Source organism: Lynx rufus, unplaced genomic scaffold (assembly GCF_022079265.1).
Source record: "Lynx rufus isolate CCGP_SWC_20201006 ecotype Redwood Valley unplaced genomic scaffold, mLynRuf1.p SCAF_10, whole genome shotgun sequence".
Classification (NCBI taxonomy): Eukaryota; Metazoa; Chordata; class Mammalia; order Carnivora; family Felidae; genus Lynx; species Lynx rufus.
The window spans coordinates 81,572,480-81,588,755 of record NW_025814824.1 but is presented as its reverse complement, the minus strand read 5'-3'; the positions used below and the strand labels follow the sequence as shown (position 1 = coordinate 81,588,755).

The window sequence follows — 16,276 nt, the reverse complement described above, 5'->3', positions numbered from 1 at the left end:
AAATCTTCATCTCACACTCTCCAGGTATCCCCTTCATAAATAACTTATTTTTGCTGATGCATATTTTACAAACTGTACTTATATGTTCTATTTGCTCTTTAGAATATCGAAAGTCACTCAATGCACAAGTAATAGAGGTCAAGTACAGCCCCCACCTGTGCTTCCAAGTCCATTGCACTTTCTACCACACCCTTGACTTAATATACACACAGTGCCCCAGCCATCCAAGACCAAATTCCCCATTTTTGTTGCCAATCACACATATGAGAATTTTCAAATTCTGCAATCTGTTTAACACAGAAAAAAAAGATATCCCACCATAACAGCAAAGGTCTGTTTTTAACATGGGGTGAGAAACATTTAAGGAAACAAAATGTGTGGGATGTGTATGTGTTAAAATAGAAAATGATGAAATTGGAAAAAAAATTGATCGTGTGCATGATTGTTTCAGACATATTTTATAGCTTTATAAAAATATGAGAAGATGAAAAGTGGTTAATACTTAAATCTTGAGATTCAGAGTTAATCCTGAATTTGAAACCTATTTTTGGACATTTACTTCATGTGTGAGTTTAGCAAATTATTTGATCTCTGAATCTGCTTCCTCATTAGAAAAAGGAAATAGGAATAATAATACCTTATGCCAGGGCACCTGGGTGGCTCAGTTGGTTGAGTGTCCAACTCTTAATTTTGGCTCAGGTCATGATCCCTGCATCGTGGGATCGAGCCCTGCATCAGGCTCTGCGTTAAACATGGAGCCTGCTTGAGATTCTCTCCCCCTCTCCTTCTGCCTCTCCCCTACTTGCATGCTCTATCTTTCTCTCTCGGTCAAATAAAAAAAATAGCTTATGCCTCACACGTTTGCAGTGAGGATTAAACAAAATTCTACCTGTATAAGATAAGTGTTTAATTACTGATTCACTCTCAGATTATTCAAAATATGGACAAATACACCATCTAAGAAAGCTTTGTAAATTCATATTAAGGTTAATCTGGCCATAAAAGCATTAACGTGTGGGGACAGGTGTTGTTTTCGTATTCAGATTCATTACTTCTGAGAAAATGTACAAATACCTAGTTAGAGAAAAAGTCATTGGCACCAACAGTGATGGGGAAAAGACAGTGGTATCAAATATTTACTCTGTCCCTGGAATCATTCTAAATGCTTTAAGCACATTTTTTAAATGAAAACATCATAAAAATATTATGGGGAAAAATATTAGTATAGCTATTTACAGATAAGAAAACTGAAATGTAAAGATACTTAATTATTTGCCTGATACTAACCAGCTGCAAAGTGGGCATTTAATTCTTGTATGAACAAATGAATAAACAAATGGTGATTCTTTGAACTGCTATTTAAAAAATGTCTACCCAATGTGTCCATTCTCAATGTCTTGATGAATAATTCAAAACACTTTGTAGGTAGGGGCACCTGTGTGGCTCAGTCGGCTAAGTGTCCAACTTCACCTCAGGTCATGATCTCGCGGTCCATGAGTTCAAGCCCCACATCGGGCTCTGTGCTGACAGTTCAGAGCCTGAAGCCTCCTTCAGGTTCTGTGCCTCCTTCTCTCTCTACCCCTCCCCTGCTCTCAATCTGTCTCTCTCTCTCTGTAAAAAATAAATAAACATTAAAAAATGTTTTTAAATAAATAAATAAATAAATAAATAAATAAATAAATAAAACACTTTGTATGCATGAGGATATGTGAGTTTATGTTGTTCATGGTAACAAAGATTTAGAGGACATTTAGGGAAACATAGTAAGTGTGCTGCTTGCATACAATGGAAAGAGTCAGAAGTAAAGGGCCAGAACATTGGTAGATCTCCAAAATTATACATAGATAGAAAAAGAAAGAATGAGATATATGCCACAGTATTATTGAAGTAATTGTTGAAGTAAGTGGAAGGAAAAATACCTAGACAAAGCAATAATAGATATTTTTTAAGGATATCGATATAACTAAATAAATGGATGCTGGCATAGAAGGACATATGCTTGCTTAATGGTTGGATGTCCAGGATATGGGAACATGATCAGATTTAGGAAACTAGAAGAAAAATAGGTAAAAAGTAAATTTAAAAATAAGGGTTTGTATGGACTGATAGTGATAGGTTGACATTCACTAAGGAACATGAGCTTCTAAATAAGTACCGCTAAAGATAAACGAAGCACAACAACAAAACTTTGCTGGCCTAGGTTCATTATTCCTCTGATTTCCCTGTTGAATATTTCATCAACCCCCTTTTTTTGGCAAGTAGTTTCAAAGGTAAAGCTCAGAATGACATAACTGAGCATTTGTTTTGATACAGAGAAAAATAAAACCATCTAATCTAAAATAATCCCACTCTACTTTTGTCAGTCTCTATCCCCTTATGTGATTTATTTTTCTTCATAGAATGTAGAACTATCTGATGATATTGATAGATGATAGATGATGATGATGATGATGATGAAGATAGATAGATAGATAGATAGATAGATTCTTTACTAAAATGGAAGATCTAAAAGCCAGGCTGTCTCTGCCTTTTTCACAGTGGTGTCCCTACTCCCAGAAGAGCACTTTACACAAAGTAGGTGCTCAATAGGCAAATATGTTTAAGATTTAATATTAAGCTGAATTAGGAAAGTTAAACTCTGTTCCCGAAAGAAAATTCTTGTTCCCAAAGTCCATGCTATCAATACCAGAAGTGTGTGAAATCTGAAAGCTGAGAGGGGAAGGCAGCATCAGGCACCACAAAGTTGACAAGTTGCCAACATGGTAGCTAATCATGACCTTATGGGTGAAAAGTAAGCATAGGAAGAAACATACTTACTGGCTTGTTATGAAAGCATTTTGTGTGAAATGGTAAGATGTTCTTTGTTTTAGCTGGCTTCATGATCATGGAAAGAGTCAACCAAACCAGCAGTGTTTCTGAGTTCATCCTCCTGGGGCTCTCCTCCCAGCCTGAAGACCAGAAGCCACTCTTTATCCTCTTCCTCACCATGTACCTGGTCACCATAACAGGGAACCTGCTCATCATCCTCGCCATCCACTCTGAACCCCAGCTCCAGACCCCCATGTATTTCTTTCTGAGTTTCCTGTCCTTCACTGACATTTGCTTTACGACAACCATTGTCCCCAGGATGCTAGTGAACTTCCTGTCAGAGAAGACCATCTCCTATGCTGAGTGTCTGACACAGATGTATTTTATTTACGTTCTGGCCAACACTGACAGCTTCCTCCTGGTGGTCATGGCCTTTGACCGCTATGTGGCCATCTGTGACCCCTTCCACTATGTCACCACCATGAACCACCACCGCTGTGTCCTGCTGGTGGCCTTTTCCTGCTCATTTCCTCACCTCCACTCACTCCTACACACACTGCTACTGAATCGTCTCACCTTCTGTGACAACAATGTTATCCATCACTTCCTCTGTGACATCAACCCTCTGCTGAAATTGTCCTGCTCCTCCACATTTCTCAATGAAATCGTGATAATGTCAGAAGGTTCTGTTGTTTTGGTGACCCCCTTTGTGTGCATCACCTTCTCTTATATACGAATCCTCATCACAGTTCTCAAGATCCCCTCAGCTGCTGGGAAACGCAAAGCCTTCTCCACCTGTGGCTCTCACCTCACTGTGGTAACCCTCTTTTATGGAAGCATCTTCTATGTCTATTTACAGCCCCTGTCCAACTACACTGTGAGAGATCGTGTGGCAACAATTGTCTACACACTTCTTACCTCCATGCTGAACCCTTTTATCTATAGCCTGAGAAACAAAGACCTGAAACAGGGCCTGAGGAAACTGATGGGCAGGAGGGAGTCCTAGCCAGAACCTCTGGGAGTATGTTCATGAATGTCTCTTCTCCTTTGGACCCTGTTTCTGCTGGTCAGCAGGGATAATTCATATGTGTCATGGATGTTGGATTGTATCCATTTCTTTGCATATGCAACCATCTTCCATTGAGATCATTATGATTCAATAATTGGCTCAAGGTCTACCAAAATCTTGGCTTCCAGTTTTCACATTTCTACCTCTCTCTACTTCCTCTTCTCCACGAAACCATCTTTTTTCATTCGCTTTAAGTACAGTTGAAACCTGCTTCCACATAAATTCCTGGAACTAATTCATATCGGTTCAAGGACTTTGATTCCCTTAGTATCCTTCTTACTTTAATGAACTTCTGTAATCAGTTTTGCTAGCTTTTGAAAATAATTACAGTAATTTAGGGAGAGAAAGAGAGAGAGAGATACAGAGATAGATTGAAAATTTCATCAATTGGAAACTTTCACCAAAGCAAAGAATGTGTCTGGCCCATCAGTTTATGCAGGGATTTTGCTCTTCCTTCTTCTCTATCATTGACAGCAGGATATTCCAGAATATTCTGGGCACTGTAGGAACACAGGCCCATCTCTTAGCCCTGATTAGCTAAATGACTTAGTAGTTCAGCACACAACTGAACCAATGATCAGGCCAGCATGCAGCGGGGAGTTGCCTCTGGGTCTTTACCCTGGTCATCTGTTGTCTGTCCCTCATAGGCACTCACTCCCCTTGAGCCCTCTCTTAGCTTCAACTCCTCTTACAGACCCCTCTATTTCTACCATCACTACCACCCTGAAATATGCCTGGTTCTCAAGGAAAGATTTGTTGTATGTACTTAGAATTATCTTCCATATTTTTTGAAGAGAGAGTTAAAACCCGTATATGAACGTTGAAGGCAGATATAACTAGGAGATTCCAGAACCAAACATAGAGGCTCTGGGATGTAGAGTCATCCAGTGCTACAGGCAATGACTTGATTCTGTTTACTTTTCTTTTCATTCTTTATTCTCTATTATTCTTTCAGGGATTGTAGACTCTGCAGTATTTTGTATCTTAATATTTTTGCCACTTACTGTTCTATATCATTTCCAAAGATATTACTCAGCAGGTCTCACATGGGGGCCTGTGAACCTGGATTTTAATAAACACCCCATAGAGAAAACTAACTTGGCCTTATGTGAGCAGCTGAATGTTTGAAAATTTCTGATCTTTCATTGTCTCGATGTTTGTATTTCTAAGACTCATGTCCGATAGTAATAGTATATATATCAAGTTATCAAGCTACATGTACACAGACACTCATTGATTACAGCATTGTTTGTAATAGTGAAAAATTAGAAACAACCTAAATGCCCATCAATAGGAGAATAGACAAATAATGGTTCAATTTTTCCATAGAAAGAAATAATATATAGTAATTATAAATAATAAGGTGTATCTCTACCACTGCCCTGAATAGCCATTATGAGTGAAGTTGCAAAATAAAATGCTTAAGAATAAACCCAATTGGGGGTGCTGGGTGACTCGGTCGGCTAAGCATCTAACTTTGGTTCAGGTCACGATCACACAGTGTGTGAGTTTGAGCCCCGCGTCGAGCTTTGTGCTGACAGCTCAGAGCTTGGAGCCTGTTTCGAATTCTGTGTTTCCCTCTCTCTTTCTGCCCCTCCCCAGCTTGTGCTATCTCTCTCTCTCTCTCAAAAATAAATAAGTTAACATTTAAAAACAAGAATAAACCCATTTAAAAAAAAGAATAAGCCTAATAATAAATAAAATGCTGAATCATAAATCTGTATTTTAAATGTGTATGTGTGTATGATGAATAAGTGAGATTATATATTCAATAAGAAAATCTCCCACTGAAAATTTTTAATTCTTGCTTCAGATTCTGTGTCTCCTTCTGTCTCTGCTCCTCCCCTGCTTGTGCTGTCTCTCTCTATCAAAAATAAATGAACATTAAAAAAAATTTTTTTAAAGGGGCACCTGGGTGGCTCAGTCGGTTAAGTGTCTGATTAGCTCAGGTCATGATCTCACGGCTCGTGAGTTAGAGCCCCACATCAGGCTCTGTGCTGACAGCTCAGAGCCTGGAGCCTGCTTCAGATTCTGTGTCTCCTCTCTCTGCTCCTCTTCTCGTTCTCTCTCTCTCTCTCTCTCTCTCTCTATCTCTCTCTCTTAAAAATAAATAAACATTTAAAAAATTTAAAGAAATTTGTTAATTCTAGGAGAGGACATGGAATAGGGAAGCAAGAGATAATGTTTGCTTTTTAGTTTGTATATATCTGTAATATTGGAAGTTGTTAAAATGGCACACATATTTTTTGTAGATTAAAACTACTAATCACTAAGGAAAGTGTAACATAATCTATTGCTCTGTTTTTCATAGCATTTACTTTTGTTTAAACAGAAATAATATCATGCCATGGTAGGAAAGGGTTGATATAAAGGAGGTCAGATCACCCTCCATTCAATGTCCTAATTCTTATGTTGGAGAAGCCGATAAAGGGGAACATTCCACGTGTGCAGCAATATCACCTCCACACAACCATAGTTGTCTTTTATTACTATCAACACTCTGGTGTTGGAAGAGAAAATTCTGATCATTTTTTTCTCCAAGAATGGGCATAGCCATAGATAGGCCTTTGACCATGGTCCTTTGTCCCTTGAATAAGTCTGGGTGAGGTCCAATGATCTGCATTTCTAACAAGTCCCCAGCTAATGCTGATGTGTGGATTTAGAAACAATACTTTGAGAATCACTAGGCTACCAGATATCAAGACGTCCTATAGATCTATAGTAACTAAAACTATATGGATATTTCTGAAAGTCTAGACGAACAAGACAAATGCCGTAAATCGAGAGCCCAGAAACATATCCATAGATTAGTGTATACTTGATTTAGGAATGAGGCATTGGAGAGCATATTTTCATAAATGGAGCAAAGACACTTAGGAATTCACACAGAAAAATGAAATTGGATCCCTATTACACACCATATGCAAAAACTAAACTTACCTGTGAATTGAAATCTAAACTTAAATATAAAAATTAAAACTATACCTTTACATAAAAGAATTAGGAGAATATCTTTGTCTTCTTGAAGTGGAAAAATATTTCTTAAACAAGATGTAGACAGAAAGCACTAACCATAAAAGAAAGAATAGCAAATTGGACGTGTTAAAGTTAAATACTAATTTATGTCTGTTTGTCAGAAGACATTATAGAGTAAAAAGACAAAATGGTAAAAGATATTTGAAATTCATAAAACCAACAAAACACCCAAACTAAGAATACATAAAGATCCCGGGAAATCAAGAAGGAAAAGAAAGTGATGAAGGAAACTATGGAAAGGAATTAAGCTTTTCACACACACACACACACACACACACACACACACGCACACACAAATGGCCAATAATTACATGAAAAGATGCTGAGTTTAATTCAAATTCAAATTGAATCATAATGGGAACCCACTGCACACCTACCAGATAAACAAAATTAGAATTCAGAAGTTAAATATCCAGGGTTAGAAAAAAAAAAGTGGAAGAGTAGATCATTATTCTGCTAGTGGGAGTATTAATTGGTACAACCAATTTGGAAAACAATTTGTTGTTACATAACATAGTAAAGATACGCAATTTATTAATTCCATTCTTGGGTATATATTCCAGAGAAACACATGTACATGTCCAACAAGAGACATGAATAAAAACATTTAATACAGGAATTAACCTTATGAAGCCCTAGGGGTGCCTAGGTGTGTCAGTTAAGCATCCGACTTTGGCTCAGGTCATGATCTCACAGTTTGTGAGTTTGAGCCCCACTTTGGGCATTGCACTGAAAGATAAAAATCATATGATCCTCTCAATAGTCACAGAAAAATCATTTGACAAAATGCAAACCCCTGCATGACAAAAACTCAATAAATTGTATATAAAATGAATATACATCAACATAATAAAGGCCATATATGACAAGCCTACAGCTAACATCATATTCAATGGTCAAAGGTTGAAATCTTTTCCACCAGAAACAGCAACACTACAGGAAACACGATGACACTAAATTCATGTCTTTCAATAATCACTCTAAATGTAAGTGGACTAAATGCTCCAATCAAAATGCATGGGGTATCAGAATGGATTTAAAAAAAAAAATCTATACGCTGCCTACAAGAGACTCATTTTAGACCTAAAGACACCTGCAGATTGAAAGTAAGGAGATGGAGAACCATCTAACATGCTAATGGATGTCCAAAGAAAGCTGGAGTAGCCATACTTATATCAGAAAAACTAGCTTTTAAAACAAAGGTTGTAACAAGAAAGGAGGGCATTATATCATAATTAAGGGGTCTATCCACCAAGAAGATCTAAAAATTGTAAATATTTTGAGCGCCTGTGTGGCTCAGTCTGTTAATTGTCCAAATTTGGCCGAGGTCATGATCTCACAGTTTGTGGGTTCAAGCCCTATATCGGTCTGTGATGATAGGTCAAAGCCTGGAGTCTGCTTCAGATTCTGTGTCTTCCTCTCTCTGCCTCTCCCCCGCTCACACTCTGTCTCTCTTTCAAAAATAAATAAACATTAAAAAAATATTTAAAATTTTTTTAATTGTAAATATTTATGCCCCCAACTTGAAAGAGCCCAAATATATAAATAAATTAATCACAAATATAAAGAAACTCATTAATAATAATGCCATAATAGTAGGGGACTTCAACACCCACTCAGCAATGGACAGATCATCTAAGCAGAAAATCAACAAGGAAACAATGGCTTTGAATGACACTGGACCACATGGACTTAACAGATATATTGAGAACATTTCATCCTAAAACAGCAGAACACACATTCTTCTCATGGGCACATGGGTTATTCTCCAAAATAGATCACATACTGTCACAAATCAGCCCTCAATAGGTACAAAAAGATCAATATCAGACCATGCATATTTTCAGACCACAACGCTATGAAACTTGAAATAAACTACAAAGAAAAATTTGGAAAGACCACGAATACTTGGAAATTAAAGAACATCCTATGAAAATAATTAATGGGTTAACCAAGAAATTAAAGGAGAAATTAAACAATACATGGGAGCCAATGAAAATGAAAACACAACAGTCCAAACCCTCTGAAATGCAGCAAACACAGTCATAAGAGGGAAGTCTATAGCAATCCAGGCCTTCCTAAAGAAGGAAGAAAGGTCTCAAATACACAACCTAATCTTACACCTAAAGGAGCTGGAAAAAGAGCAACAAATAAAACCTAAAACCAGAAGAAGGGAAATAATGAATATTAGAGCAGAAATCAATGATATCCAAACAAAACAAAAAACAGAACAGATCAATGAAACCAGAAATTTATTCTTTGAAACAATTAACAAAATTGATTGATTTTGTTAGATTGATCAAAGAGAATAAAGAAAGGACCCAAATAAATGAAATCAAGAATGAAAGAGGAGAGATCACACCCAACACTGCAGAAACACAAACAATTATAAGAGAAAATTATGAGCAATTATATTGCAACAAATTGGGCAATCTGGAAGAAATGGACACATTCCTTGAAATATATAAGCTACCAAAATTGAAACAGGAAGAAATAGAAACTTTTAACAGACCCATAACCAGTAAAGAAATTGAATCAATAAGTTGATTCAAAAATCCCCCAACAAACATGATTCCAGGGCCAGATGACTTTCCAGGGGAATTATACCAAACATTTAAAGATGAGTTAGTATTTATTCTAACTGTTCCAAAAAATGGAGCTGTTCTAACAAATGGAAATGGAAAGACAACTTCCAAACTCATTCTATGAGGCCAGCATTACCTTGATTCCAAAACCAGCTAGAGACCCCACTAACAAGGAGAATTACAGATCAATCCCCCTGATGAACATGGATGCAAAAATTCTCAACAAGATACTAGCAAACCAAATCCAACAATGCATTAAAAGAATTATTCACCACAATCAAGTGGGATTTATTCCTGGGCTTCAGGGGTGGTTCAATATCCACAAATCAATCAATGTAATACATCACATTAATAAAAGGGTAAGACCTATATGATCCTCTCAATAGATGAAGAAAAATATTTGACAAAACATAGTATCCTTTCTTCATAAAAACCCTCAAGAAAGTAGGGATAGAAGGAATATACCTCAAGATCATAAAGGCCATATACAAAAGACCCACAGCTAATATTGTCCTCAATGGGGAAACACTGAGAGCTTTCCCCTTAAGATCAGGAACATGACAGGGATGTCCACTCTTACCACTGTTGTTCAACATGGTGTTGGAAGTCCTAGCCTCAACAATCAGACAACAAAAAGAAATAAAAGGCATCCAAAATGGAAAGGAAGAAGCCAAACTTTCACTGTTTGCAGACAACATGATACTCTATGGGGAAAAGCCAAAAGACTCCACCAAAAAACAGCTAGAACTCAAACATTAATTCACCAAAGTCACAGGATATGAAATCAATGTACAGAAATCAGTTGCATTTCTATACACCAATAATAAAGAAGCAGAAAAAGAAATCAAGGAATTGATCCCATTTACAATTGTATCAACAACTATAAAATACCTAGGAATAAAACCTAACCAAAGATGTAAAAGATCTGTACACTGAAAACTATAGAAAGCTCATGAAAGAAATTGAAGAAGACAGAAAGAAATGGAAAAGCATTCAATACTCGTGGATTGGAAGAACAAATATTGTTAAAATGTCAATACTACCCAAGTAATCTACACATACAATGTAATCCTATCAAAATAACAACAGCATTCTTCACAGGGCTAGAACAAATAATTCTACAATTTGTATGGAATCAGAAAAGATCCCAAAGAGCCAAAGTAATGTTGAAAAAGAAAACCAAAGCTGGAGGCATCACATTTCTGGACGTCAAGCTGTATTACAAAGCTGTAATCATCAAGACAGTATGGTACTGACACAAAAACAGCTGAAAGCAAATGGTGTTGGGAAAACTGGACAGCAACATGCAGAAGAATGAAACTGGGCCACTTTCTTACACCATACACAAAAATAAATTCAAAATGGATGAAAGACCTAAATGTGAGACAGGAAACCATCAAAATCCTAGAGGAGACCACAGGCAGTAACCTTGGCCACAGCAACTTCTTACTAGACATGTCTCTGGAGGCAAGAGAAATACAAAGAAAAATGAACTATTGAGACACCATTAAGATAAAAAGCTTCTGCAGAGAGAAGGAAACAACCAACAAAACTGAAAGGCAACTGATAGAATGGGAGAAGATATTTGCAAACGACATATTAGATAAAATGTTGTATCTAAAATCTATAAAGAACTTTTCAAATACCACATCCCCCCCCAAAATAATAATATAGTGAAGAAATGGGCAGAAGACATGAATAGACACTTGTCCGAAGAAGACATCCCAATGGCCAACAGACACATGTAAAGATGCTCCACATCACTCACCATCAGAGAAATACAAATCAAAACCACAATGAGATACCAAGTTGCACCTGTCAGAATGGCTAAAATTAATAACTGTAGATAAACAGATGTTGGCGAGGATGCAGAGAAAGGGGAACCCTCTTGCACTGTTGGTGGGAATGCAAACTGGTGAAGCCATTCTGGAGAGCAGTATGGAGGCGCCTCAAAAAACTAAAAATAGAACTACCCTACAACCCAGCAATTGCACTACTAGGTATTTACCCATTGGATACAAAAATACAAACTCCAAGAGGTACATGCACCCCAATGTTTATAGCAACATTATCAACAATGGCCAAACTATGGAGAGAGCCCAAATGTCCATTGACTGATGAATGGATAAAGAAGATGTGGTATATACATATAATGGAATATTACTCAGCCTTCAAAAAAATAAATCTTGCCATTTGCAATGACATGGATGGAGCTAGAATCTATTATGCTAAGTGAAATAAATCAATCATAAATACAAATATATGATTTCATTCATATACATAATTTAAGAAATAAAACAGATGAATATATGGGAGGGGGGGAAGATAAGAAAAGGAAATAAACCACAAGAGACTCTTTTTTAATTTTTTTATGTTTATTTATTTTTGAGAGACAGAGAGAGCGCAATCAGGGGAGGGGCAGAGAGAAGGAGACACAGAATCCAGCAGGCTCCAGGCCCTACACTGACAGCAGCTAGCCCAATGCAGGGCTCAAACTCATGAACTGTGAAATCATGACCTGAAGCAAAGTCAGACACTTTACTGACTGAGCCACCCAGGTGCCCCCACAAGAGACTCTTAATAATACAGAACAAACTGAAGGTTGGTGGAGGGAGGTGGGTGAGGGAGGGGTGGGCTGGATGAGTGATGGGTATTAAGAAGGTCACTTGTGATGAGCACTGGGTGTTGTATGTAAGTGATGAATCACTGAATTCTACTCCTGAAACTAACATTACACTGTATGCTAACTAAAATATAAAGAAGAAGGAGGAGAAGGAGGAGGGGGGAGGAGTAGAAGAAGAAGAAGAGGAACTGAAAGGGAGGGAGGGAGGGAGGAAGGGAAGAAGGAAGGGAGGAAGGAAGGAAAGGGAGGGAGAGAGGGAGGAAGGGGGAGGGAGAGAGAGGGAGGGAGGGAGGAAGGGAGGAAGAAGAAAGAATGAGAAGAAGTTGAATGAATGATTAGAAAGGACAGCCACATGACTAGTAAGAGGAAGAGGCAGGAGTAAAAATCCAGGACTTTCTATCTCTCTAGTACCTACTCTAATACATAGATTAAAGCTGAAAAATTAACCTTGAGGCTAAGGAAGCAGACACACACATGTATTGCGACAACAGCAAAATGTGTTTCATTTCCTACATCTTGTTATGGATAGTGTTCACCATGATATACAATATTCTGTCTATAAAATTCCAAAGGAAATTTTCTATCCGGTTTCAATGCCAGGATGAGTCATTATCCTCATTTTTCAGATGAAAACTGAGGCTCTATTATGCAGGCTAAGTAATTTCTTAAAAGCAACTAACTTACTGGCAAGGCCAGCAATCTGTTAAAATCTTCTTTCTTCTGGGGCGCCTGGGTGGCTCAGTCAGTTGAGCCTCCGGCTTTGGCTCAGGTCATGATCTTGCAGTTCATGGGTTTGAGCGCCACATCTGGCTCTGTGCTGACAGCTCAGAGCCTGGAGCCTGCTTCAGATTCTGTGTCTCCCTCTATCTCTGCCCCTCCCCCACTCATTCTCTCTCTCTCTCTCTCTCTCTCTCTCTCTCTCTCTCTTCTCTCTCTCAAATAAATAAACATTAAAAAAATTTTTTTAATCTTCTTTCTTCAACACTAACCCTTAAAAGACTGCTCTGAGCCTAAACTCTGAAAACACATACACTATTTTTCCAAAGTCCCTTAGCTAAATATGACAACAACCATTGCATACCCTGTGCTTTAAACATACATCAACCGACATTAAACTAATCCCACACAGGAAAAAAAAAAATTGGATCCACATGCCTGCCAAGACACTGGAACACACATACATACCACTGATCTACCCCCACTGAATCCCCTGGAAACTGCCACTTCCCTGTTCTAGAATATACCTCGGTCCACAACTGCATCCCCAAACATAAAAATATTCACCCACATAAATATTTGTCCACCCCTGATAACCCAGAGTTGGGGAGACTAAAGCACACCCTTGAGATGTTGCAGTGAGGTTAAGTGGCTCTGGGATGAGCCCCACATCAAAACAGAAAGCCTCAGGTCTCCCCTGTCCCCTTGAGTCAGCCATGCTAGGTGTGATTTCCAGTCTGCTTGCTCTGCCTAGAGCAATCACAGGACCAGCTCCCTTGAGAGGTCATCACACCACAACTCCTTCAGCCTAACAAGGGCCCCCGAGGCCAGCAGAGCAGAGCTCAGACTCAGGAGACGCACGCTGCCTGAGCTTCTGCCATCAAGACTGTCCTTGCCCCTTGAGTCAAGACGTCTCTGCCTTCTGAAATGGGGAGCTGGGAAAGCAGCAGCATGCTGGGGGCCAGACTTGAGGGATTGGAGGCCAGTGTGGGGAAACGTGCTATCCCTTCCAAGTAGCACATCAGCTCCCCCGCCTTTCCTGTTCCTCTCCTTGTTAATCAGCCCAGAGTGTCATGGGAGAAACATGAGGGGGCTGTGCTTGGCTGAGAAGCAGACTTGCAGCTGAGTAGCAGATGTGGTGCAGACCAGCTTCTGGAGAAAATGGGAAGGCAAGAACAGCATCTGGATCTGGAGGTGAGCTTCAGTAAGCTGGCCACCCTCTTGGCTCCTCCAACCTCTGGCACTTACTCTTTCCTCCCTGAGGATTTCAACTATTGTGTGGATTAAGCGGTCATAGGGTCCATCTAAAACCTCCACCCAGCTTTTGGTTTTCAGTCCATCCAGTTTGACCTCTAGACCATCTACCCTATGTGCTTTGCTAGAAGCAAAACACAGGAAGGAAGGAAGGAAGGAAGGAAGGAAGGAAGGAAGGAAGGAAGGAAGGAAGGAAGGAAGGAAGGAAGGAAAAGAAAGAAAGAAAGAAAGAAAGAAAGAAAGAAAGAAAGAAAGAAAGAAAGAAAGAAAAGGAAAGGAAACTACTGTATTCCCAGTCTTACACACTTACCCTGTGCTTTGAGAACTGTTCTTCCTGATTCTCAGATTCAAGACCTTCCTTTTTTCTAGTTATCAGAATAGGTGATCCTCTCACTTATGACCTGGAGCACCCAACATCATTAATTAAACCAAATCTCCACTAATTTCTTATTTCCACAGGCAGTCTTTTCACAGATGGCTCACTTTTTAATATTGACCTGTGTTTAACAAACTGTTTTTGCAGCCATGGTATCTCATTTGCTATTCATAAAACATTAGGATTCAGTTCATGAGCAAGTGACAGAGGATAAATCAAGCCCCCATCTTTTGTCTTAACTCCAGGACACTGTCCAGCACCAACCACAACTCTCCATGCCAGACATGCCCCAGACATGCATGGCCAATTTTTTCCACCTGATTTTGGCCATTTAATCATAGATGTTCAAAATTTCAAATCCACCATCTGTGTAACACAGCAAGATCGGTCACCTCTTCAGCCACTACAAGGATAGATTCTGAACATGGGAGAAGGAAGCTTATCAGTTAAGAGGGAAAGAAAGGGAGGTCACTTAGGAAATGACACAACGAGGAAAACAGTGCCTGTGTGTGATTGTGACAGACAGTATATATACGAGACATGAGGAGGTGTAGCCTGAGGGTTAAGAGCATGAGCTTCAGAGTGATTCAACTTGGAGTTCAAATCCTGATTGCTACTCACTTAGTGACCTTGAGCAAACCACTTCACTCTAAGCCTCAGGCTTCTGATAACAACACATATGTTGTGATCCCTCATCGTGAGAATTTGTGAGGTGCTTAGCACAAGCTTGACACGTAGTACATTTTCAATAATATTGGTTATTGTTTTTAACTTTAACTACTGGTTCACTCAGATCATTCAATGCCTAAACAAATCATCCTTCCATAAGATCTTACAAAATCATGAGGTTACTCTGACAACTTGGCAGTGAGGGATATGATACTTCAAGCATGTGAGTTAATTGATTTTGAGGACAACCAGTCATAGCAGATAAGGGAAAGCAACAATGGGATTGATGATGACCAAGAGTTTCTCCTGGGGCGCCTGGGTGGCTCAGTCAGTTAAGTGTCCGACTTCATCTCAGGTCATGATCTCACCGTCTGTGAGCTTGAGCCCCTCGTCGGGCTCTGTGCTGACAGCTTGCATCCTGGAGCCTGCTTTGGATTTGGTGTATCCCTCTCTCTGCCCCTCCCCCACTCATGCCTCTGTCTCTCTCTTTCTCTCAAAAGTAAATAAACATTTAAAAAAATTTTTTTAAGAGGTTTCTTCTGAGTGTTCACAATATGCTTGTCTCTCTTCTGTCTTCTCATTTCTCACTAAATTCTCATGAGCATGTGAATATTTGTGTCCAATATCATACATAGTGAATCTGAGGTATAAAGATGTTTAGCAATTTACGATTGCATTGTAAGCATTTTTTTTAAAGATTTACTGCCTTAGCAAGTTTGGAATATGCAATGCAATGTTATAACTATAATCACCATGATGTACATGACATTATAGAATTGTTAATATCTGTACAGCATTTAACTGTTAAATGAATTAATATATTGATATTTCAACATTAAATAAATGAATATATTAATATAGAATAAGAATTTTTAATGCATGAAAATCTAATGTAAATGGGTCATTGAAAAGGTGTGAAAGAATATGCTGCTTCTAAAAAATTATTTCAAACACTTTCATGATATAAGCATGTTCGTTGCAGAGATTTTTATGGCAACAACGAATATATAAATAAACAATGTCTCAAACTTTGAGAACCTCTATGTAATATGTTCATTGGTGAGATATAGATGAATATGCTGACTCCAAAAACTTGATTTAAAACTCTTTGTTTATTCAAGATCTCTCATTGCAGAAAC

General features: G+C 38.5%; 1 protein-coding gene across 1 annotated transcript; it reads left to right on the top strand.

The window, feature by feature from the left end:
• The first annotated feature begins 2,854 nt into the window (after nt 1–2,854).
• On the top strand, nt 2,855–3,814 carry LOC124526685 (olfactory receptor 1L8-like). The gene has a single exon (XM_047099814.1). It carries the CDS (start codon nt 2,855–2,857, stop codon nt 3,812–3,814), a length of 960 nt encoding a protein of 319 aa, XP_046955770.1.
• Nucleotides 3,815–16,276: the final 12,462 nt, after the last annotated feature.